Source organism: Mus caroli, unplaced genomic scaffold, assembly GCF_978045245.1.
Source record: "Mus caroli unplaced genomic scaffold, Mus_caroli_1 scaffold_9, whole genome shotgun sequence".
NCBI lineage: Eukaryota > Metazoa > Chordata > Mammalia > Rodentia > Muridae > Mus > Mus caroli.
In genome coordinates this window covers 29042622-29067239 of record NW_028227264.1, presented here as the reverse complement: position 1 = coordinate 29067239, position 24618 = coordinate 29042622, and the positions used below count along the sequence as shown (strand labels likewise).

The 24618-nt window shown below is 40.0% G+C and overlaps 1 protein-coding gene across 3 annotated transcripts in view; it reads left to right on the top strand.

Annotated features, from left to right (window-relative positions):
- Tpd52l1 (TPD52 like 1) overlaps window positions 1-20595 on the top strand; it is a 97292-nt gene extending 76697 nt beyond the window's left edge. The window contains exons 4-8 of one of the 3 annotated variants that reach the window (XM_021174185.3): window positions 6646-6747; window positions 10330-10344; window positions 12178-12216; window positions 15101-15161; window positions 20329-20595. In XM_021174185.3, the coding sequence (XP_021029844.1) occupies window positions 6646-6747; window positions 10330-10344; window positions 12178-12216; window positions 15101-15161; window positions 20329-20457 (346 nt within the window). In that variant the 3' untranslated portion in view covers window positions 20458-20595. The remainder of the gene's footprint in view (window positions 1-6645; window positions 6748-10329; window positions 10345-12177; window positions 12217-15100; window positions 15162-20328) is intronic. The other 2 variants (XM_021174186.3, XM_021174187.3) reach the window with 2 other exon arrangements.
- Window positions 20596-24618: the final 4023 nt, after the last annotated feature.

The following is a 24618-nucleotide window of genomic DNA, read 5'->3' as shown; positions in this document are numbered from 1 at the left end:
ACAAGGGGTTATCTGTGTATATGTATGAGGGAGGGGGCAGTGGCAGGGGTAGTTCTTCTCATTCTTTCCCATTTTGTTTATATCTAGATTTCTTTTATTGTCTTTTAGGGTCAAGGAGGCAGGGTACATGTAGGTGGCTTAGAGCCGGTAAACCTGTTTATTTATTCAATGTTCTGCTTTGTGAACCCATGAAATTCTCCCACCAATCAACCTCTGTGCATTGTACCAAAGGCCTAATGGTAGGTCCATAGAAGGTAGGAGGTTTTCAAAAGGAATTCTAACTCCTCCATGTTTCTTTTGAAAAGCACAGGAACTAAGCTACACAGAGAGAATTCAGCTTAACCTGCAGCATTTCAGAGACTCACAGTGCCTGAAAAGTGAGGTTCAGTTTAGGACTTAGTTACTCTTTGCTGTTGGGCTTGATTTTTTTGGGTCGCCATGGTCTGAATGATAATTATCTCTTTGTGAGGAGCGCTTTGTAGATCTGCTGCATTCAGATGTATCAATGAAGATTAAAAACCTTATTTTAAAAGTTGTGCATGCCGAATCTCCCTTGGAGTTAGTTCTCTTTATCTTCAGGGTGCTATTGATTACACAAACCTGGAAGTAGATTCTTTTCTTCCAGACAGAAGTGATAAATTAATATTTTAATAACACACTGAGGATGTCTTGAAAGAAAATTATCTTAAATAGTTTTGTAAGTCCTTGGTGAGATGTTAAAAAAACAGTCATTAAGGGAATGAAGTGTTTTACATCTCTTCTTAGGAGACATATGGCCATGCTGTGAAATATCTTGTAAGAAAAGTTGATGTTGTAGTCCTTTCTTCTAGTTATATGTAGAAAATGCTTAAGTCCAAATCACATACTGTTTTTTCCTTTTTATTATTAGCACTGCCTTTTAAAATCATAAATCATGTGATCTATATGAATTACCAAGGGAATCTATGTAAAAAGCCAGTAGAATTCTTTGTATTTGTCTTGGAGAAGATCTTCAAAAGGATCTACAGAGGATGCCCTGTGTACCGGCAAAACAGCTCAGCTGGCTGTTAAGTGCTTAACATTTCAGCAGAGCTTACTTGGTTTAAGATCAAGTTCAACAGGACTCCACATAAAATTACAGGGGGTGGACAATGTACAACATGAGGTACCCTTCATGTAGACTATGCTGTAAGTGGTGCTCCTTAGAGCTTCTAAGTACCCTGAGTTCAATGACCTATTTCTCATAGGCCCTTGGTTGCTATGGTGTTGGTAATCACTTCCCACATATAACTCCTTCTCACTGCCTACACCTGGAGATCTTTTTTTGGTTATTGACTCTAGGCACCATGTAAATGACTACTAACTATTCTTAAGAAACAGTTTTCCTAATGAAGAGATAGAAAACAAAACACACACACATGCATATACACACACATCTTAGAATCGTGTGTGTGTGCACGCACATATACACATGTGTGCATTTGTGTGCATAATTGCTTGTGTACATGTTTACACTTGTATGTGGAGGTCAGAAGACCTCAGGCGGTGTTCCTCAGGCCCTATTCACCTTTATTTTGAGACAGAATTTCCTGCACATCTTAAAATTCTTAAAATATGATCTTATTTTCTCTACATGAAACTGGTGCTATAAAAAGCTGGCCCAACTCATCTTGGTGTCATCTCCAAGGTGAAAGGACATTATGGGGGAAGGGAGTCACCAACTCTGTCATCATGGAGCCACCACACTCTTCCATCCCACCATTCATCATGTGTAATCTGAAGGACTCGGTTCTAATGGCCTTCAGATTTAACATTAAGGGCTCAAGGCCCAAAATTCAATTCTCAGCACTACACATGAGCACAAGGAAAGAAAAACAAATAATAAAAAGAACAAAATGGAGTTACCAGTTATTTCTCAGAAATAATGAGTCATGGAATCTTTAATACTGCATTGAGCCAAGTATAGGCTGCACTGTGACTTCGAAATTAAAAGTGGAAATAAATGATATGCATATTTCATTGTTGGTACATAAATGTGACTAACACAGAAGTCCACAGATCTTCATGTGCACCTAACTCTCATTATTGAAAATTACTTTAAAGCAATATAATACTTACTGCTTACAATATGACAGTACTGGCTGGTTTTGAGTGTCAACTTGACACAGGCTGGAGTTATCACAGAGAAAGGAGCTTCAGTTGGGGAGATGCCTCCACGAGATCCAGCTGTAAGGTATTTCTCAATTTGTGATCAAGGGGGAAAGGACCCTTGTGGGTGGGACCATCTCTGGGCTGGTAGTCTTGGGTTCTATAAGAGAGCAGGCTGAGCAAGTCAGGGGAAGCAAGCCAGTAAAGAACATGCCTCCATGGCCTCGTCATCAGCTCCTGCTTCCTGACCTGCTTGAGTTCCATTCCCGACTTCCTTGGTGATGAACAGCAGTATGGAAGTGTAAGCTGAATAAGCCCTTTCCTCCCCCAACTTGCTTCTTGGTCATGATGTTTTGTCCAGGAATAGAAACCCTGACTAAGACAATGACCTTATTTCTAGCCAGTTTTAAATTAAGCCATCAAATTCAGTGTCATACATATATTCAAAAAAAGTCTATCTCGAAATTCAAAGCCCTCTCAAACACACAGGGTTAAACTACATAGACCAGCCCATAGAAGTAGTAAAAGTGCAGGATAATTGCAAGAAGCTGTTAAAGCATGCAAGACTGACACATCAGAAGGAAACATCTAGGCTAACTCAGCTCCTTGTGATGTCACCGTTTTCTTCTGTGTCCTTTGAAGTATCTTTCAGGCCACTCAAGTCAGGGCTGAGAGGCTTCCCAAAGACATTTTTCTCAGCCTTCCAGGACTGCCTTTTCTTACCTATTCCAGCCTTCCTGGCTAGGGCTTAATCCGTTTATACTGCCTTTCACATGGCCAAGGCTCCAACAAGCTGTGGCCCTATTGAATAGAGAAAGGTGGCTTCTAGTCTTCCTTGAAGTGTACAGGCTTTTTATTCCTTCCAAGTAGAACATTGCCACTAACCTGACCTCTTCCTTTCCAAATTTAGAGATATCACAAAGTGGAAAAAGTAGAGCAGAGTACTCCAGGTTTGACAGAGCCTGGAATCCTTGGGAGCAGTGGGGCAGCTAGGGCAGCTGAAGCTGGGCAAGTAGGAAAGAGGCCGAGTGAGGGGATAAGGCTGAGAGACCAGAGGGGGTGGGGAGTATGGGCTTTGGATTTCTCTATACATGAAATGAAAAGCTAGTGAACAGTGTGAAGAAAATTGAGACTTGGCTTGATGTTTTAATGGCTCTTTCTGGCTGGTGTGTGGAAGATACTCTGTAGGGAGAGAAAGGTAGAAATGGGAAGACAAGTTCGGACATTGTTGCTACAAGAGCCCAGGTATGTGCTGGTTCCCCGTGGAGAGTGGAGGTGGTGAGAGAATTGGCAGGTTCTAGTTCTGCTGTGAAAATTAAAATAAGACATTGAATAATGGTTCCTTGCTGGATTGGAGGCAGAGGAACAAAGGTCAAAAGTGATGCTGGCCTATTCTCTAATGGATTGTTTCATTTCCTCACCACTGCGCATGAGAGATTTTGCACAGAAAAAAATTGCTTCTCGATTTTTTTTTCCAGAATTGTGTTGTCAGTATTAGTACAGAGAGTTCTCGAATAAAACTAACTCTAAATCCTAGTGTCTAGTGTATGGATATGTCTCATGTACATATTGTGCTTTTCTTTCCTCCACAGTGCCCCCACTCTGTTTTTTAATCTACTTTTTGAAGATATGGTTTACTACTTTATGAAAAGTCTATCAGCATTCTAGAAATCTAATGGGGTAGGAATTCCAGATTTTTTTATTCGTTGGTACATAGAATGTCTTTATTTTCATAATTTTCTTTTTAAAGTATTTTTAAGTGTGTGTGTGTGCATAGAACTGGAGAACTTCTAGGTGGTGGAGAGCAGCCTGATGTGGGTGCTACCTGATGTGGTCCTCCACAAAGCAGTGCATGCTTTTACCCACTGAGCTATCTACAGCCCCAGACTCTTTATTTTTAAGGCCAAAGGCGTTACATTTAAACACTGCTGAGTCCAGTCCATTTAGTGTTCAGTATACTACTTTTGGATCCTTTTGAGTGGTTGGTTTGTTTTGAAGAATTTCAACTCATGCCATTTGGTGATTGGAGAGCTCTAAAATCATGTGATAATGATTAACATTCTTATTACTAATCTTTTACATTCAATACTATGCTAACTGCCTTATTAGCAGCAACTTATATTTTAATATTTTATCTCAAGTATAAACTGCCAGGTTTATATGGTTTCAACTGGTCATAGCTTTACTACAATTTTTAAAAAGTTATATGTGTAAAATGTAGAAAGTAAAATTAGACTTTGAATATGCTATCTTCAGACCTTTTCAGAAATTAAATAAATAAAGTTAGATTTTTCTGGAGGTCCCTTTCTTCCATCTTCTGACTACTTCTTTGCTGTGTGACCTGTTACCAGCCAGGGCTCACCATACACAATCTGTTCTTCAGAGACATAAACTCCAAGTCAATGACTTATTCGTGAAATACTTTTGAAATTTACAGGTTCACAGCCAGGAAAGAAGTAAGGTTAAACTCCAAGGTCTTAAGTGTGGCTTGTTGCTATTTTAATGTTTTTTCTTGAAATATAAGTATATAAAAGGAGTATTGTCTCCACATAGCAACCTTCACAGTGAATTTTGTTAATTGTGATAGAACTTTTGGCTCCAAGCTGGCAAGAGACTTCAGCCAAACTCTAGGATGAAGGAGGGTCTCCTTTCACTTCCCACATCCCCATAATTCTTCTTGTCCTTTTTTCCCTTAAGATTTATTTATTTTATGTATGTGACTACACTGTTACTGCCTTCAGATATACCAGAAGAGGCCATTAGACCCCAATACAGATGGCTGTGAGACACCATGTAGTTGCTGGGAATTGAACTCAGGACCCCTGGAAGAGCAGTCAGAGTTTAACCCCTGAGCCATCTCTCCAACCCCTTTTTCAATTTCAACCTTGTCTTTCAATTCTATTTCATTGCTTATCATTTACGGCTCTAGTTGGTGGCTTGCACTTGGGAAAGTGGAGAAGCTAAAAGTGAGGTAGACTAAAGTCTCATGCAATCAGAGCATGAGACAGCTTTACGCAGTATCAGACAACTTATACTCTGAGGGTTAAGTACAGTAACTTGAGTAAAGTGTACTAGTCACAAGGACAAGCTGCACATGGCAAAAACATGTTTTTCCACAGAGACACATGAATAACAACAGCTGGAGTAAACTCACTCCAGTCCACTAAACCAGGGAGGAGTATGAAAGTACATTCGAAGAACAATTCTGTGTTTTGAAGAAATTGAGGTTACAACACTGACTTGGGGTTTTATTGCTAGGAAGAGACACCATGACCATGGCAACTCTTATAAAGGAAAATATATAGCTGGGGCTTGCTTACAGTTCAGAGGTTTAGTCTATCATCCAGGTAGGAAGCATGGTGGCATGTAGATAGACTTGGTGCTGGAGAGGTAGCTGAGAGTTCCACATAGGGTTCCACAGGCAGCAGGCAAAGAATGAGAAACAGTTGTCCTAGCTTGAGTTTCTTGGACTTCAAAGCTCATCCCCAGGTACTCATTTCCTCCAACAAAGCCACACCTCCTCCAACAAGGCTTTGTGTCCTCCAACAAGGCCACACCTCCTAGCAGTAAAACTCTGCTAATTACAGTTGAAGTCCACCATCACGGATTGATTGCCTCCCTTCCTTAGCATGGCTTCTCCTTCTCTGACTGTGATGGTTTGTATATCCTTGGACTAGGGAGTGGCACCATCTGAAGGTGTAGCCTTGTTGGAATAGGTGTGACCTGGTTGGAATGGGTGTGTCACTGTGGGTGTGGGTATAAGATCCTCACCCTAGTTGCCTGGAAGTCAGTCTTCCACTAACAGCCTTTGGATGAAGACATAGAACTCTCAACTCCTCCTGTGCCATGCCTGCCTGGATACTGCCATGCTCCCACCTTGATGATAATGGACTGAACCTCTGAACCTGTAAGCCAGCCCCAAATAAATGTTGCTTTTTATAAGACTTGCCTTGGTCATGGTATCTGTTCACAGCAGTAAAACCCTAACTAAGACACTGACCTTGCCTGGGGAATTCTAAACCCACACTTATGCCTCTACCTGAGGAATGTCACATAGCTTCAAGTAGATTACAGGATCAATTTCCTTTCTTCTGACAAAACCTGTTCATCCAGCACCTAAGATTCCTGAAGTACTTCCCCATGCCAATAAGGCATTTCAGGTACCCTAAGCCCCCAGCCAATTACCTTTGCCCATCCTCGATGTTCCTACCGTCAGTGCCCCAAAACTTTAAAAAGCTTTGAGTCACTCAAAGTAAAGTTGATCTGCCTCCTGATAGCTGGTCAAGGTGTGGTTTATTTACCTTAAGTACTCATAGGACTTCCGAACACCCCTTCATCCCATCTCTGCCCGCCTCTGCCATAGTGACACTCCTTATAGGCCCCTGGGGCCATTTTCTTTCAAACCACCACACGAATCTCTTGTCCTCTTGGAGTTTTCTCACAGGAACTCAGAATTCTCACATGACTCCATTGTTGGACTGTGTTCTGACTCTTACCATGATTCTCTTTTCATTCTAGGTACAAGAAAACGCACGAAACCCTGAGCCAAGCAGGGCAGAAGGCAACAGCAGCTTTCAATAACGTGGGAACTGCCATCAGCAAGAAGTTTGGAGATATGAGGTAATTCGGCAGAAAAACACAGGAACGCTGCCAAAAAGCACTGTGTATAGGGAGGGTATTCTTTCTATAATGGATAAAATGACATTGATGACAGAAATACATTTTCAGGTTGGGATATTCTCTGTTTAAAGATTGATTTAGAAGCCTGGCTCCAACCATACTCTTTCTACCAATAAAAGCAGAAGGCAGAGGGAATGAGGAGGGATTTCAAAACAACACAGCACACAAAGAACCTGACTGATTTTATTAACCTTTCCCTTTGCTGTGAACAGAAAAGACAAAGCCAGGAAGAATTCATTTTGTTTCATAGTTTGAAGGTGTAGTCTATCCCCATCAGGAAGTCATGGCGGCGGCGGTAGGGGTTTGAGGCAGCTGGTCACAAGGCACCCCTAGTCAGGGAGCAGAGAGCTGTGAATGCCAAAGCTCTCCTTTCAGTCCTGGAGCCCATGGGCTAGTGAATAGAAACGGCCTTCTAGATGCAACCAGAGACACAGTAATCCAGACACATTCCATAGTAATTCTAAATCTAATCAAATTGACAATACATATTAAGCATCATATCTCTTAATTTAAATGATACAGGAAAATATTCCGTGGGATATGCTCTGGTAAATTATTGTAGGTTACATTTTTTTATTCAACCATCTGGCTTATTTCATATTATAAAATGATATTTTTGTCTTATACTTCTAGTAGTTTTCTTTCTTTCCTTTACCAGGATATCAAGATATATTAATCATTTTTACACCTTCATGCTTAATAACTGCATCATCATATATGTCATAACAGCAGTAAAAACTTTAAGTAACTACCCTCCATGGGACATTTGCCAGTTTACAGAGCGGTAAGGAGGTCTACACCTAACATCCTTACTGTAGAACAAGGGAAAACTGTTGTATAGGATATTTTTATTGTTTTATATTATATGTATGGGAAGGGTTTCACAATATTATTACTGTTCTATTTGTATTGTTTAAATGCCTGTTGACTTATTTTGAATTTGACTGATATGGCTTAGGTGATCCTTCTTTAGAAATCAATTTTATTTTTCTCTTAGACCAATTTTTTTCCCCCAGAGAAAAGGTTGCTCTGTATAGCCCTGCATGTTCTGGAACTCACTCTGTAGACCAGACTGGCCTCAGACTCATAGATCCAGCTGTCTCTGCCTCCTAAGTGCTGGGATTAAAGTCATGTACCACCAGTGCCCAGGCCAAATTATTTTTTTTAAGTTGGAAAGTTTTAAGTTTCTCCTTCTAAAAGTTTATGTCATAAATTTCTTAAACTATTATTTCTTTGAAGCTTTGATACCTAGAAACAAATATTCATGTCTTTGTATTTAGTGTTTTACATCAAAGGTGGTTGGGTTATGCGTCATCGTCAGGAACCATTTTAGTGAAGTATTCATGTGGATAGTTAATTACAGGTATGGATGTGGACACTCTCCAGTGTTCTGTCTTCATTTTTATGAATACCACATTATCCAAAGACATTGACATCTTCAGAGGCAGCATGTGATTTTGTATTCTTAGTTACTTCTAATTTTATTAAGTTTGAAGTTGTATCAGTGGAATCAAGCTATTTACTTGAACAAATATCTCTTATACAAGAAAGATCCTTCTGCCCATTGTATATGAGAAGATATATTTGGCTATGTTTATGAAATTTGGTCTTTACATGTGCACTTGAAATCTTTCTCTTGAACACTAGAGTTCCTCCATCTCTATGAGTCCACATAAACATCTCTCAAGCATTTTAAAAATATGTTTTTCCAAATTGCATTTCTTCAAGATTGGGCTCAGAGGGGCATGGGTGGAGGCTAGGAATCTGCCTCTGTATCAGCCACGTGGGGAAGTGACTGCTTCAGATGTAATTGATCCATCTTCTACCTGGATGTGTTCCCTTATGGACTGAGGAGGAGAGGAGGATGGGCTAAGGCTGTAATTCAGTAGTGGACAGTTTACTTTACATACATGAGGGAGCTCTTGGGTTTCATCCAATAAAATCAAAGTGAGGGAAACCCAAGTAGCAGCACCATTAGGGTACTATAGAGCATGGCATGTACTGTGCATTTAAATGTTAGTTTAATCTTTATTATATGACCATCTCAAGGTGGTCCTTAACTTGAAGGAAATCAGGATTCATCTATCATCTTCTTTCTCTAAATAGTGAGAAACAAAGGCTGTTGCGAGAGTATGTTGGTATTATACTCTGGTTCATATTGTAACAGGGTATGATAACCAGTTGTCAACTGCCTTTCCTCTTGTTTTAAGGTGCTTTGTTTTTAGCACGGTGCCTAACTCATGACCCAGGAGTTCCATGCTATTCATTAATTACAACTTCACATAAAGACACACAGTTTTCATTGTGAAGTGGCTATTCATGTGCTAGAGTTATGTAAAGCAATTGCATTTGTGAGCCCTGGGACTCTAGCCTCATTGCTTTCAAACAAATAGTGACTAAAAATCCTGGGACATGTAGTATATGTTTCTAGAGATTCAAATATAATTCTGAAAATTTTTATAAAGTTAGAAAAAGTCAGAGATATATTTCTAGTTTTATCAAGTTTTAGAAAGACTTTTTAGTTTTAAGTTTTACTAAAACAAGTAATGTGTAGATGCCATTTAAAAGTTTCTCCAGGTTAATACCCTCAAATGAGAAAAAAAATGTCTTTACGTTTTGTTCAAACTAATGTGACAATTTATAAAAGAATAGTAGGAAATGTTAAAATGTACTTTCCTTTAAACTTTCTGTTGCTTTAAAATATGCTGTTACCCTATATTTGTATCCATTATACTATAAAATTCCTTTTTGTGTTCCAGTACCAAATTCATGACCATGGTCAGTCTTTCTCTCCATCTGTGAACAGCATTAGTAGTACTTGGCCCATGTGTATGTTAAAGTCACGTGATATCCATGAGGTGAAATCTGAGGAAGTGTCACCTGTTGGAAAGTTCCTATAACATTGGTATCCTCTCAGAAGTTCTCAGTGAATCTGTCCAAACAATGATCCAGTGGGGACCAAATGTTCAGAGGAAGCATATGATGGAGGCTTGCCATCAATATACTATCGTGGCAAAAAGCAACTTGAAGAAAATTTTAACAGAGTGTTAAAGAAAAATCTTTAAGACACATTAAAAAGTCAGCACCATTAGCTGTTGTTTCTACATTTGTGGGTCCCACTAAACACAGGTTGAAAAGGTTTTAATTCATCTTTATTGAACATGTACAAAGTTTTGTACTAACATTCTTTAAGTAAGGCATGACAAATGCTATATGACTTTTACCCTGTGTTATGTGTCATGTGTAATGCAATTAATAAGTATAGAAGCTATGTGCAAATACTGAAGGACTCTATTCAAGGACTTAAACATCCTGTGATTTCCATATCTACTCAGTCCTGGGACCCTTTCCCCTCAGTTTCCCCACAGAGAAGGCAAACTGTGTACTCAAAAGAACAGCAAAAGGAGTTGCTTAAACCTTTCTTTTTGGGCTCTTACAAAGGAGTGAAAGCCACAGGGGGGACGTTACTTCACAGTCTGCTAACTCTGCCCCTTTCTTTTCTCCCATGCTACCTGGCTGCAGGTCTCACTCTTTTGGGTAAGCACACTATGTTGAGTCTGTGAGGCTGTGTGACTCCTCCTCCCCTGCCTATCCATTCTACTCATGGCCCTCAGCTCCCTTCACTCTGTGCCACGACCAGAAAAACAAGACCATTTTCTCTAGCATGCATGTTAACAAGGAAGAGGCCAGTTATGCAGCACTACGTCCACTAGTGTTCATTCAACCACACATTCATCTCACTTGTGAATTTCCCTATTGGTTTCATTTTCTGGACAGTCTCTTAGCTTGAGATCTCTTCTGTAAGCACCATTTCTTCTGACATTGACTTGGTCCTTAGAATACAAAGATGTAAAGAAATTGAGGTTCTTTGTTTTGTTTTGAACAAAACTTGCAGAACATAGAGTTGAGAAACAGAGAACCATTTTCCACCTATATTTCCGAAGAACAGTTGTTCTTCGAGTTTTTTTTTAACTTTGACACACTGATGTCTGAACTTCAATTTCCATATTTTTACTGGACAATACTTATGTTAATAAGTTAGTGGCTTTCAGCCTGAGTGACAGGCCGCCCCCAAAAAACCTGCTTTTATATACTTTTACATTCAGCTTGAATTGGCTTATTTTATCAGTGAAGAAAATCTATCACTGAGGACTTCAACGTAAGCTCCCCCTTTTTTTCTGGAATCACAGTATGAACTTAATACACCCCCAATGCACCGCAGCCCTCACCCTAGATTGTATTGAATGAGATGAGCAGATCAGTAATACCTGATTTCCTGAAGCAGTGTGTTTTAGATGCAATTTCTATCTATGGTCTTTGGAAGACTACAAATCTGCCTGAATGACTTTTGACATTTCAGTACAAGGTTGCCCATCCCAATGGCCTTAGGTGATAGTTTCTGGGATATGTGATCTAAAACCTGTTAGCTTCTAGGGCAGTGGTTTTCAACCTTCCTCACGTTGTGGTGACCCTAAACCAAAAATTATTTTTGTTGTTACTTCATAACTGTAATTTTGCTGTTGTTTTGTATCATAATATACATGTCAGTTTCTGGATGTTCATAGGCAACCCAGAGAAAGGGTTGTTCGACTCCAGCAAGGGGTTGAACCCCACAAGTTGAGTACCGCTGTTCTAGGGAGAAGAGAAAGCAGGGTCCATTTAAAATGTGGCTGGAGAGCAAGCCCTAGCCCAGGACAATGGAATCCAGTTTGCTTCCTCCCACTGCCTTCACCCCAGTTTTGGGAGAAAACTCAGTAGATAATATCACACAATGAGAGGGTAGATGACAAGTCAGCTACTCTAAGATTAAGATCCTGAAACTCTCAGCTGTAGTTATGTTTATACCAGTTGTTCCTGACAGTTAGTTTAGAATGGATGAAGAAGTCCTCTCCTTCCAGCTGGTGTGCGTGTGTGTGTGGGTGGGGGGTTGGTTGTGGGGGTGAACTGTATTAGCCTAGCATGTGCTTCCTAGGATGCCTTTTCTTAACCATCTGTATCCCTCTGGACAGTTTCTGTACAATGGATCATTAGCATCTACCCACCTGGCTGTCCTTCCTGGCTGCTGGTCTTCACTCTTCCCCAGTGTAAGAAGGAAGTGGAGACCAGGGTCAGTCTGAGGGATTCCACCCCTTCCAGATTTCCTGCAGGGCCCCTAGGAAAGAGGGGAGGCTTTGGCCATTGCTCGTCTATTTTTCCTTATACCCTCAGAAGCTGACTGTGGCTACTTATGCCAAGGGAAAACAAATACCATCTTGGTTGGGTGGGCAAGGAATACTATGGATATTTAAAATTGCTGTTTTAGAACTGTTAAACCAGGACTTTTCCACAAACCTAAATTATGCTATCTTCTTAATGTGCTTTGTCCTGAAGGTACTCCATCCGCCATTCCATAAGTATGCCTGCCATGAGGTAATGTGCACAAAATACTGACATCACTTTAATGCAGAATGTATTGAAGCATTTATTTTTACTTGTAGGTTCCTTCCCCATATTGCTCTATGTGAAAGGAGTTAGCTGAAGTAACCTATTATGTCTCATGTTTCTTTCCGACTATCTTGCTCTGGACTTGGGTTTCTGACGCACTCGGCCTTAAATTCAATTCTTCTTGAGACCAGAGACAAGGGCTTCACCTATATCAACCACCATTTCCTTACCACACGCTATAAAGAATTAAGAGCTGCTCTGCATGGATTTATGAGGCCAAAACATAGTTACCTATATAAAGCACTAACAAGAGGTCTGGAACATTCTAAACACATTTGCATAATTAAATGCAAACACAGGAGAAAAAGGAGAGAGAGAAAGAGAATGGGAGACTCAGAGGGTGGCATTCCTGTTAAAGATGTCATTAAAATTTGAGATCAGTTGTCCATCAAGAGTTTAACAATGACAGACGACTACAATCCTGGATAGATTACTGGTGAGAAACATGGCTTAGTGATACAGTATGATTAAAACAAAATTCCTAGTGGTAATAGTCTGGAGACATGGGAATGAAGAGAGGCAGGCTGTAGCACAGTTCTGACAACAATCAATGTTTCAGACCTGCTAAAACCATTTCACTGATATCAGTTATACTGTATAGGAAATAAGCAAGCGGGAACCAGATTTGCTGCTCTTCCCATGTTGCCCCTGAGGGATGCTCCAGCAGCCTGGGCTCCTGTCATTGTGGCATAAAGGAGCACATCAAGCCTCTAGGATCTTCCCACACTTCAGTCAGAATCTGGACAGCCTTTGCTTCATAGTGTACGTTATGATTTAGAGTTATCTCCGAGGGAATTCAGTTTCTGAGACCCTGGGAACCAAATTCTCCTAGGATCATTTGTAGGACCAAAAGTTTATAGTTGCACATGGGTAATTAAATTTGCTTAACCAGCTCTCCCTGTCCTTTAGCATGCATTCTGGTAAAATTTAATTAGAGAAATGCTTATTCTTTAATGTCTGATGAAGTCTCTTCTATTCTGGGGATATTTTTCAATTAGTTGGTTGGGAAATTTAACCACTGTGTTTGGTTTTCCATATTTGGTAGAAATAAGATTGCTTAATTCATCTTCAAGCAAATTGTTAGCAGCTCCCAGAAGGTACCCAGGCTGATTAGTCCAACACAAGGCATGTAGCTCTTGGAAAGGCTAAGTTTACATCTGGGTGTCCGAAGGAGGATTGGAGAAAACAAAGTCCCACTCTGTGAATCAGAAATCCATCTTGTGGCCTAAAGGGCAAACACAATCTCATGAATTTCCTGAAGTTAGGTTTGAGAGGAAATTAAGTTTACTAATCTAACATAGATCCACAAAACATCTATCTTACCTGCCTACCCACTGTAGGACCACATAACTGATGGATGTCATGTAAGCAGGTTCAGCCAAATAAAACCCAAAGAGAAAATGAAGTGCTACACTATATAATTTTGAGCCATACAAAGATAATTTCACCATGAAACAGGGTTATTATGAAGAATTATTCACAGGGACTTGACTAGTATTTGAGTCATGAGCAAGGTACAAAGCTATGCCCTGAAGCTGGTATGTGGGTACATTTCTTGCAATGGGAACTGACAAAGTTGCAGAAACAATCCTCAACAAAGCCAAAGACCCAGAGAATATATTTTGTACGATGACTGCCTCTTGACCATCCTAGAGCCATGGCTCATCCCACACCTTAAAGCAAAACCCAAATGTCCTAGCCACACTCCCTTATCAAGATTCTCTAAGTCATTCCTCTTACTTTATTGTCCTCTGTACTCAAGAACAAGCAGCTTATCAAATATATTAAAATCTAATTGAAATATTTGACTTGAATATAATGACAATTGTTACTGAAATGTGATATGCAAAATTTAAGATATATCTTTTAGTTTATCTTCTATTTCTTTAATTAGGTTTAGGAGTATCAGTGTAATCAGTGTAGTGCAGAGATACTTTTGTGGGCAAATGCAACAAAGAAAGCACCAAATGACTGAAACCCAGAAGATGGAAGATAGGTGATACAATATTTGAGTCATAAATAAAATGCCTATCAGGTAGGAAGGCTCTATCTCCTAAGAGGATGGGAAAATAATATATGCAGCTAACAAAGAAATGATTTAGAGGTGGTGGGGATGTGGCATCCACCATAAAACAAGAAGAATATCAACTTTTAGAAATGCTACTTCCTACAATTAGTCAACATCATTATTTTTTAAGGCACAGAAAGAGAAAAGCCAGGAACATTTTTTTTTTCTCCGTGAGCTATTTTTTGTCCATCTTGTCTCATATTTACTGGAAACAAACAACACTTTAACATTCCAAGTTGGAAATCTCATGCATGACATGTAAACAGATCTTCCACTGACCATTAAAACAAACAAACAAACAGAAGAGTTAGGAAAAGGCCTGTTGTGGCAGAAAACAATACATTAACAATTATAAAATTAGCTATCAGCCCATTGACTCCATGAAAATAACTTAAGGAGGACTATGGAGTTCTCATGAAAGTGGATTAGGTTTTCATTCACCACTTAATTTCCTAACACTATCCCCCATATATGAACTTATTACAGTTGGATCATTGCCATGTGCTATGTTATTTATTGCACAGGCTGGTATCTGACCATTTTACTTTGAAATATGCTCTGCTGTGTCTGGACCTATGTGAGCAGGAATAAACACTTTAAGACACAGTTGGTCCAGGTCACAAGCTGAAAGCCAGTTCTGGTGCAGAAGTGCTCTTTATTTACAAATAAGAACTGAAAACCAAACAACATGGTAGCTAAGGCACTGAGCCTTAAGAGCTGACCTCTGTTTTCTTATTTTAGGAATTCTTCTACTTTCAAATCATTTGAGGAGAGGGTTGAGACAACTGTTGCAAGCCTCAAGGTACAGATGCAGTGAATTGTGTATGATTGGGTCAATTTCATCAGGACAGCCTAGTCATTAGCACCATTATTGCTGCAGGCAAGGTAGGGCCATCACCCTTCTGTGTGGCTAGGATGGTAGATGTGCTTAAAGACAGGCCATTTCCTCCCATAGAGATCTATTGATAAAGTCAGCAGCCAAGAGTCTTCCTGCATCCTTAGAGTTGATTATAAGCCACTCAGGGAGTGTGCTCATGAAAGTGAATTGGGTTTTCAATCACCACTTAATTTCATAACACTTAAAGAAGTTTCTATAATAGCTCACAGATCTTCTGATTTGGACATAAATCAAACAGTTTGCCATGTGTCATAATGCCACCCTCTACCATCAACCTCCCAGACTATTTACTAAGCTTACATACTGACCACAGTACAGTGTGGTGATTACAGTGGGAAAATTAAGCAAATGCATTGTTTTCCAGTAATGTATTTGCTCCCTGGGTAGCAACTGAAATTATGCCCATTTCATGTCCAAGCACAGGTGCTAATCTACAGAACGGGGGTGGGGCGGCAAAAGAAAAACTAGTTTTGACTTTAAAGGCATAGATGTAAAACAGGAAGATCAGTTATTACGAGAATCTTTTGGAAGTGCCACCTAAATAAATATGTAATAACATCTTATGTAATTACTATCTTGTAGGCACTCCATTCATATATTTTACTATTACTGGGATCTATAGATCCAAATGGTAATGATTTAGCTGCCTCCAGACCCTCACCACATCAATCTCACATTTGCGACATGGCTGACAGGATGTCCATTATTCCTAACCACAGGCCCCGGGTATTTTCAATGATTTAGATCTGAAGGCTCTTTCTTAAACCAGGGTCTTTTACAAGGTCTACTTTCCTAGGTCTTTGATCAGCTTTTGAAGGCTCCAGAATAAACTCATCATTCAGTGATTACTGTGCCTCCATTGGCTTCTTCACATGTCAGCATTGTTTAGGACTTGCCAACTTTTTCTCTTTGTTAAGGATTAGAAGAGGCCATTACGGTGTCCCATAAAGTAGGGCCTTTTAAAAGAAAAATACAGTGTGTTGTGTACATATCTTACATATCTTGTATCAAAATAAAAGGCCCCCAAATCCCAAGTCACTTTCTCGACCCTTGCATTTAAACTTCACATCAGCTCATAAGTAAAGATTCTCTTTCTTGTTAGAGGAATTCTGATGTAGGAGGAGTTCTAGTTTTCAATCCCCTCTAGCAGAAGGGGATATAAAGAAGCCAAGGAAGAAATCAAGGACAACCTGCTTTCTTTTGCTTTTAGGAAATGGGTAAGGTCATGGTTCCCATGCAGTGAAAGGATCTGAGTCACAATCTCAGCCTCTTACTGTTTCCTCCTCAGGGAGCCAGGAGGCATACTGCTCCTCTCCTCCTTCAGACAGGCACATAACCATACAGCCTATTAAGGCTGTGCTATGCTGAGACCTCCTGAAAGCAGAGTCTGTGCCTGTGCAACTGCTCATTGCTTTACCAATCCTCACATGCACATATCTGCTCTCTCACAGCCAAAGATGAATCAGCTCTTTCTGCCCTGCCAGGCAGGGGAGGAGAGTGCATCATAGGTGTTGCATGAAGCCTCCCACTTCCTCAACAGAAACTTCTCATTCACTTCCTGCTACTCACACCAAATAATAGATATCGCAAAGTCTCCTTTCCTATAGCCTACTTACTGTCTATAGCTCTTTTCATTCTAAATCCCCTAAGCTCCCATACCAGTCTCTACTTATGAGCCTTGAGGCTGTTTTCTCTGGAGGGACTGGTTTAATAAGGAAGAATGGATGTCTCTGTTGCATTTCCAGTTACAAACTCCACTTTATGTTTGGATTTTAAACTCCTAACAGAGAATTAAGGTCATGCTTATGGTCTAGGAAGAATAAAATGTCCTACTGTGAAGGACACAAGCAACCTGCACACTCCACAGGGCATTATTCCAAGCCAGTTTTTCTCCTCTTTCCAATTCAGTGAACACTTTGATATTCCATGGAGAATTTTCCAGGTCATTATAATCATAAAGAATTTAGTGCTGCCAACATACTGGCAATGTATTACTCGAGGACACCTTGTCTGGTGTCACCTGTATGGCCAGCCAGCATTCTTGCTATTCCAGCCTAAGTAGACAGATGCAGAGCCAGTGTCTACGAAAGCATATTTTGTGTATCCAACCATGTTCTGTCTCATCACAAACCCCAACACCCAGCCCACCCTTCCTCTCTGTCGTGCAGACCATGGTTTTAGTGTGCTTACTCTTAAATGAATACATCCCATGGACTGAATCAGACCCTCGAAAACTGAAGACAGACTCAGTACATGATGCTTGTTGATGCCTTGTGTTCTCCTAGACAGTTATGTGGACAGAGTAGTAGCCCAACCCTGCAGTTCAAATGAAATTGGCTGCAAAGAGCAATTATAATTCTGGGGACAAAGTGATAAATCCTTAGATGTAAGAAATACCATAGAGGGGTACAAAAGAGGTTTACTCTTTGAGTCTTTGTTCAAACTAAGAATTAGTCTGCCACCCAGAGAGCATGGTACTGTGCAGGCATTAAAAACACCTGGTTAGGAAACCTGCATCCCACTCGTTTGCCAGAATGAGTTTTAAAAAAGCACCTTTTTATCTATGTTGATTTGAGAAGGGGAAAAAAAAAACCTAGATAAAGAAAAGTCTAAAGGGGAAACATCAAAATTCATCTGACATAATACTATGTGATTTCTATTATTAAACAGAAGCTGGCCGAAAATTTAAATTGGGGGTGGGAGGTTAAGACAGCGTCTATTTATGCAGCCCTGACTGTCCTAAAATTCACTATATGAGCCATCCTGGTCTCAAATTCACAGAGATTTTACCTGCCTCTGCCTCCTGAGTGTTGGGACTAAAGGCATGTGCTTCTAGGTCTGGTGAGAATTCAAAAATTTAAAACCCCAAAGCAACTAGTACTTTAACACAGTAGGTTATATTAAATTAATCCTACTGATGCCTCTTAGGAAAGAAAAAGTACTACCAGCTCAGGCAGGAGGAAGTAAGAGTTTGAGGTCAGCTTGGCTTGTGTAGAGTGATAGGCCAGTCTGGGGTACCTAGTGAAGACTCTGGGGAAAATAAATATATAAATAAAAAGTATGATCTAAGCAATGTAGAAACGTCAATTCAATTTAATAACTGAATTTAAAAGGCAAAATGATTTTTATGCTGAATTAAGAGGTGTTTTTAATGCATGAACTGCTTTTAAGCCCTGGATAAGTTTTTACAAATGTCTTTTTAATTTTACTTTCTTCTCTATGTGTGAATGTCTTGCCTGTACATATGTGGAACAAGCATGCCTGGTGCCCCTGTTGGTCAGAAGAGTGCTTCAGATTCTTTGAAACTGAAGTTCGTGATGGTTATAGGCTGCCATGTGGGTGATGGGATCCAAACCTGGGTCCTTTGCAAGAGTAATGTGCTCCTAGCCACTGAGCAATCTCTCTGCAAGGGCAGGGCAGACAGCATGGAGCCCTGCCCATGCTGTGCCCATGTCTGTATTACTTTGGCATAGACAATGAGTCAGCAATAGCAGAGTTATCTATTCTCTACTTTCCTTTTCCTTGATGTTTTTATACGTTGTGGATGCATAAGGAAAGGCCAGTGTGAATACTGAGCCTTGCATTACATATTTTAGAATATAAAACATTGATCTGAAGAGCTTTTTAATGAATTCAGAATACTTAAGCACAAATTTAAAATGTAAATTGACTTCTGTTTCGACTCGGTCATTAAAAAAGGACACGAAAGCGGCCCATCACGTAGCGTCTGAGTTAGGATTGCTATTAAGAGACACCATGACCATGGCAACTCTTATAAAGGATCTTATAAGCCACATAATTAGTGATAAATGGAAACTCTTATAAAGGAAAACATTTAATTGGGAGTAGCTTACAGTTTCAGAGGTTTAGTCAGTTACCAACATGGCGAGAAGCATGGCAGCAGGCAGGCATGGTGCTAGAGAAGGAGCTAAGAGTTCTACATCTTGATCCACAGGCAGCAGGAGACTGGGCCACACTGGGTATAGAGAATAAGAGCCCTCTATCTACTCTAGAGTGTAAGAGTATAACCTGCCTCCACTGACATACTTCTTCCACACCTACTGCAACAAGGCCACATCTCCTAATAGTGCCACTCCCTATGGGTCTATTGGAGCTATTTTCTTACAAACCACCACATATAGTATTCTCAAGGATTTTGATGAAATTCCCATTGCTTAGGACAAAACAAAGCAACAACAAAAACCCAGACCCTCAAAAAAGGTAGGATCAGAGGTAGGCTGGAGAGAGACGTCAGTAGATAAAGTACTTCTTGACTTTGCAGGTTCCATGACCAGATTTCAGTTTCAAGAACTCCTGTTAATAATTCAGGGCATAGTGATGTACAATTATAATTCTAACTCAGGGAAGGTGGTGACAAATACATCCCTGAGGGTTTTTTGACAGCCAGGCTTGCCTCTGGAGAATTCCAGGCCAAAGAAAGACTGTCAGAACAAAAAGGGATGAGGTTAGGGAGTAGGGGCATGGTACCTGAGGCACAATACCTGAAGTTATCCTGTGGCCTGCACATGCATACACACAATATGTACATGCACACCTGCCCACAACTTGTATTCATGACCACATGAAGATGCATACACACATACAAACAAAGGAGAGACCGTTTTAGAAATTAGGATTGGCTTCTAGTTATGTCTTAAATAGAAACCTAAGTAGAAGTCACATAGGGATGTTTATACATTTGTAAAAGAATTAATCTAAGATCCAATTTCAATTTGATTGAATGAATTTCTCTAGATAAATAGGGACAGATGTTGCACATCTGCAGGTCTGATTATATTCATACAGGGATTAGAATTTTACAAGTAGAAGGGATAAAGAGAAGAAGGCCAAACTTGTGTGAAATTAAAAATCGAAATCTTATCCAGAACCGAGATTAATACTATTCTGAAAAATAAAGGAAACTAACATCGCTAACTTCATGTGCCTCTGAAGAAAATTGGTTATGTCTAAACTCAAAGGAAATTAAACTTTTGGCACTTTTATTTTTAAAAAATATTACAAAAATTATAATGAAAAACTAACTGGATTTTCATCTACCTGTTCATTTCAGACGAAAGTAGGTGGGACAAACCATGGTGGTGGCAGTTTTGAGGAGGTCCTGAACTCCACAGCACACGCCAGCTCACAGAATGCTTCAGCAGGCCCCCGGCAGACCAAGGACGAGGAGCTGCAGTGCTAGGTTCCGCCTGGGCTGCTGCTGGTCAATCTGCCTGCTCATCCTCTGATATGAAGACCAAAATCCCACTGGGAACCCCAAGTTTTGACATTGATATTTAAATGGGGTCTCCAAAAAGCTTAATAAAATGATTTCTTTTTGCATTTGTGTTGATGACCATTATTCTGGAGGATTTACAAATGACATCTTTAAAAATAGACAACCTGGAGCAGGGTCATAATTGTTTTGAATTCTTGTCTGCGTAACTCAATGTATATTTCCCAATCATGCAGATACTGATTATTAGCTTTGGTTTTGGCTTGGTCTCCAAACCAATATGCATGTCTCAGAGTGCACCTGCCAGTCTGTAGATCGACAGGTGACACTATTTATGACTGTCTCCAGCAGGGCGCAAATCCTACAAACTTCACCAAATTGCTTGTGATTTCTATGTGCATTTATTTAAGTCATTAAAATAATTCATTTTAACGATGACTGGATCTTTTATTTCTTTGTTGGAAGCAATAATTCTATAGAGAAACTTTTAAATCAATTTTTAACCCAATGACCAGAAGTTCTAAGACTAATTATCATCTAAGGATGCTGAAATAGCCTCTGACTCTAAAATTCCCTCCGAACTGCCTAGTCCAGTAAATACTCAGGTCTGAGAAGACCTGAGTGTCTGAGAAGAGGACCACAGGAGAAGCTGGGTTATAACAAATCCTCAATTTATATGTTGTTCACATATATAAAGCTATCATGAGCTTCCAGCAGCGACTTTTATCCTTTATATTATATACTTCTCTTTTCTTCACAATGGTAACCTGATTGTTGTTTGATATCAGAGATTAAAACCTATGACATATTTTAAAAGTATACCAATAGACCAATTAAAACAATTCACAATAATAATAACATACAATGGACTGGAGATGTAACTCCAGGAGTTGGTAGAGTGCTTATCTACTATGCACAAAGTGCTGGCTTTCATCTCCCAACACTGAATAAACTAGGGATTGTGGTCCACACCTGCAACCCTAGTCCACAGGAAATGAAGACAGGAAAACCAAAAAGTTCCAGACAAAATTCAGCTACACAGTAAGTTCAAGGCTAACCTGGAAGTCTTCTCTTCCAGTTGACATAGCACGGCAATCTATCTAGACCACAGAGACAATTGAAAATGTAGCTGGTTCAAGGTCACATGATCTGCTGAGGCACATTAGCATAGGGAACTTGATCCACAGTGGGCAGGTTAGACACCAAGCACTTCTGGCCGTGGTGCCCACATTCTCTGGCAGGAAGCCAACTGTCTAGCTGGTATTAAGGCAGGCAGCTCTCCAGCCACAAAATGATGGACACAGTCTTCCCCACCCAATTTCTGGCTGCCAGTCAGTTCCAAGTGTTCAGCTTCTGTGACTCTCGCTTTCTTTTTAAAACTATAGTTGGCACACTGAACGGTGACAGACATAGCATTCTCATACCATAAGCATTTTCATACCCTTACAATTTGAAAACATAGAATTTAAAACTGCATAGAAAAGTGTTAAAAACTTAATATATTAATATCTCAAATTTTCTAATATATCATGTATTCATCAAAATTCTAAGTTTACCAATTTTGTTAATAAACCATATTCATTCCAGAACTTAGGAAGTGGAGGTGGGAGGAGAGGGATTTCAAGGTCATCCTTGCCCTAATTGTGAGTTTGAAGCTAGTCAGAGATACATGAGACCCACTCTCAAAACAAAACCAAAGCAAAATGAAACAAAACTCCTCTATGCTCATATCTGCACAACTCTATTAAACTAAGGCTGCTTATTCCTTCCGACCTGGGAGTGACATTTTCCAATGGACTGTGTAAGCATCCTTGCACACTGTCATGTCCATGAGCAACTTATAGGACTTGGATCAGAATACCATACCTGATATTTGTAGGTGGGCTATCTTAATAAAATAAGATGGGTAATCCAGCCTCCAGATTTCCGTCCTTCCCCATGAGCATCTTAAGTAGGATTGGCCTGTTTCTATCTGGCTTTGCATGTACAAGCTCATCCTGATCTGGAAGTCTGTTGACTATGTCAGTAATGCCCAGCTGGGCTCACTCACATGCATTAAAATCTTTTGACAAGTCTAAAGAAGAATGTGTATGCAATGACAGAACCTTTTACTAACAAGTCAAAATGATCCAATGAAACCTTACACACAAGGGAGAATACCTAAACCAATAATGTATTTCAGTTGTCACAAATTATTTGCAAAGGGCTTGGGGGAGGTGAGATGGCACACATGCTACAGTGTGGTCAGAGGCACTTAATCGAAGTTGGTTATCTCCTTCCACCATGTAGGGCCATAGGGATTATCAGGCTCCTTTACCCACTGAGCTATCCTGCTGCCCTTCATTCATACTTTTGTTTCATATGGTAGAGGGTTTAGCTCATATCAAGGCAAACCAAAACTAACCATGTCTTAGCCTGTCCTCTGTTGCTGATGAAACAAATATATGAGGCTGAATTCTTTATAAGGAAAAAATAGGTGTATTTTATCTCCTAATTTTGGAAATTCAGGGATATTTCTTTAGTTCTGGAGATAGCCTTGTGGCTGATAAAGAGAAGCTGTCACAAAGTGATCACACTGATCAAAATGAGAGAATCAGGGGCCAGGCTCTTTCATAACCTCTTGAAAAACAACTCATTCCACTAAGAGTAGCATTAATACTACTAGAGAGAAACGCTCTCATGACATACATACCTTACATTAAATCCAGAATCTAAAGGTTTCACATTGAGAACCAGGCTCCCAGCATTGAAACCTGGACACACACCTGGACACACTACTTATTGAACCCAGCTTTCTAGATCCTGAGCCTAGATACATATACTGTATCAAGCCCAGGCTCCTAGCACGTGAACCTGGACGCTTACACTGTATTTAACCTCCCAGCACTTTAGCCCAGGCACACGTATACCCTGCAGTGGCAGAAAGTCCCCCATAAAGATTGTTGCTCCCCACTTTCAAACTGTAAAATAATATACACAAAAAAACGGAGTCCAAAGGACTGCCTCCTCACAATGAATGCCCTTAAGCAGTCACTGGCCTCAGAACACATATCACCCACAAGGCTTTGGGACAAACTGACATTTTCCAAGCACAAGGCCACAGAGAATTGTCACAGCTGGAGAAATGACAAGCCACAGGGCAAACACTGATGGAAATATTTTTCGTTAAATTCAACTCAAGGATAATTATTTACTGTACATCATAATTACAGGACTTATTCAGAAGACCATTCTGGCCACGCTGCAAGAACCCCCAAGGAAAAAGGTATTTTAAGCCAAAATGTTCCAATATTTGTAGACATTACTGATGGATTCTACAGTTATCTTTTCTTACTGAGTTACAGTGTGTTTTTTATTCTGCTTTTACTAGCAGTACTATCACATTTATTTCTCGCTCGGAAATAAAGTTTAGTTAAAGTCTCCTTGTGAACTGCTACTGGGAGGAAAGTGAAAACCTGCGAGAACAATGAAGCCCTGAGTGCAGGGTCTAAGTCAGCAGAGGCTTGAAACTCCTCGAAATGGTCGTGAAAAAAACAAAGCCCAGGGCCATGGAGAAGTTTCTGGTTACAAACACTTGAACTGAATCAGGGAGTACTTTGTGTCAAACTTCAAACCAAATGAAAAGGCTCCATAATACTAACAGGCAGAACTGTTTCCCTACTAATCAAGCCTTCAAAAGCAGTGTTTTCACATTCCTTACCTTTCCACTCAGTCAATATACATACACATGAGTTACTTCTGAAGAGACAGTGCATCTTGCTTCCTGCAGACTGGGTATCCATGGATACTGCAGAGTTTCTGGAGAAGCACTGCTTAGAATGTTCCATACCAGTCTTAAAGGGACAGGGCTCATCACTCCACAATGAATTACCTCCCAGGAAGACTTGCATGGGTGGTCATCCCTTCCACACTCTTCAATGGAGTACACAAGCAAAGGCATGTAGAATGAATTCCCACCAAAGAGAAATAAGAGGGAGACTGAAGTTGGTAGAGATCTACTTTTGGCGCAAATACTCTAGTAACACCCTTTATCACCACTCATGATCGTTTTTATAATCAAGCCATGAAATCAGAGAAAAAAAAAAAAAAGCTAAAGGGGAAGACACATGGTGTTGGAAATATTATGCC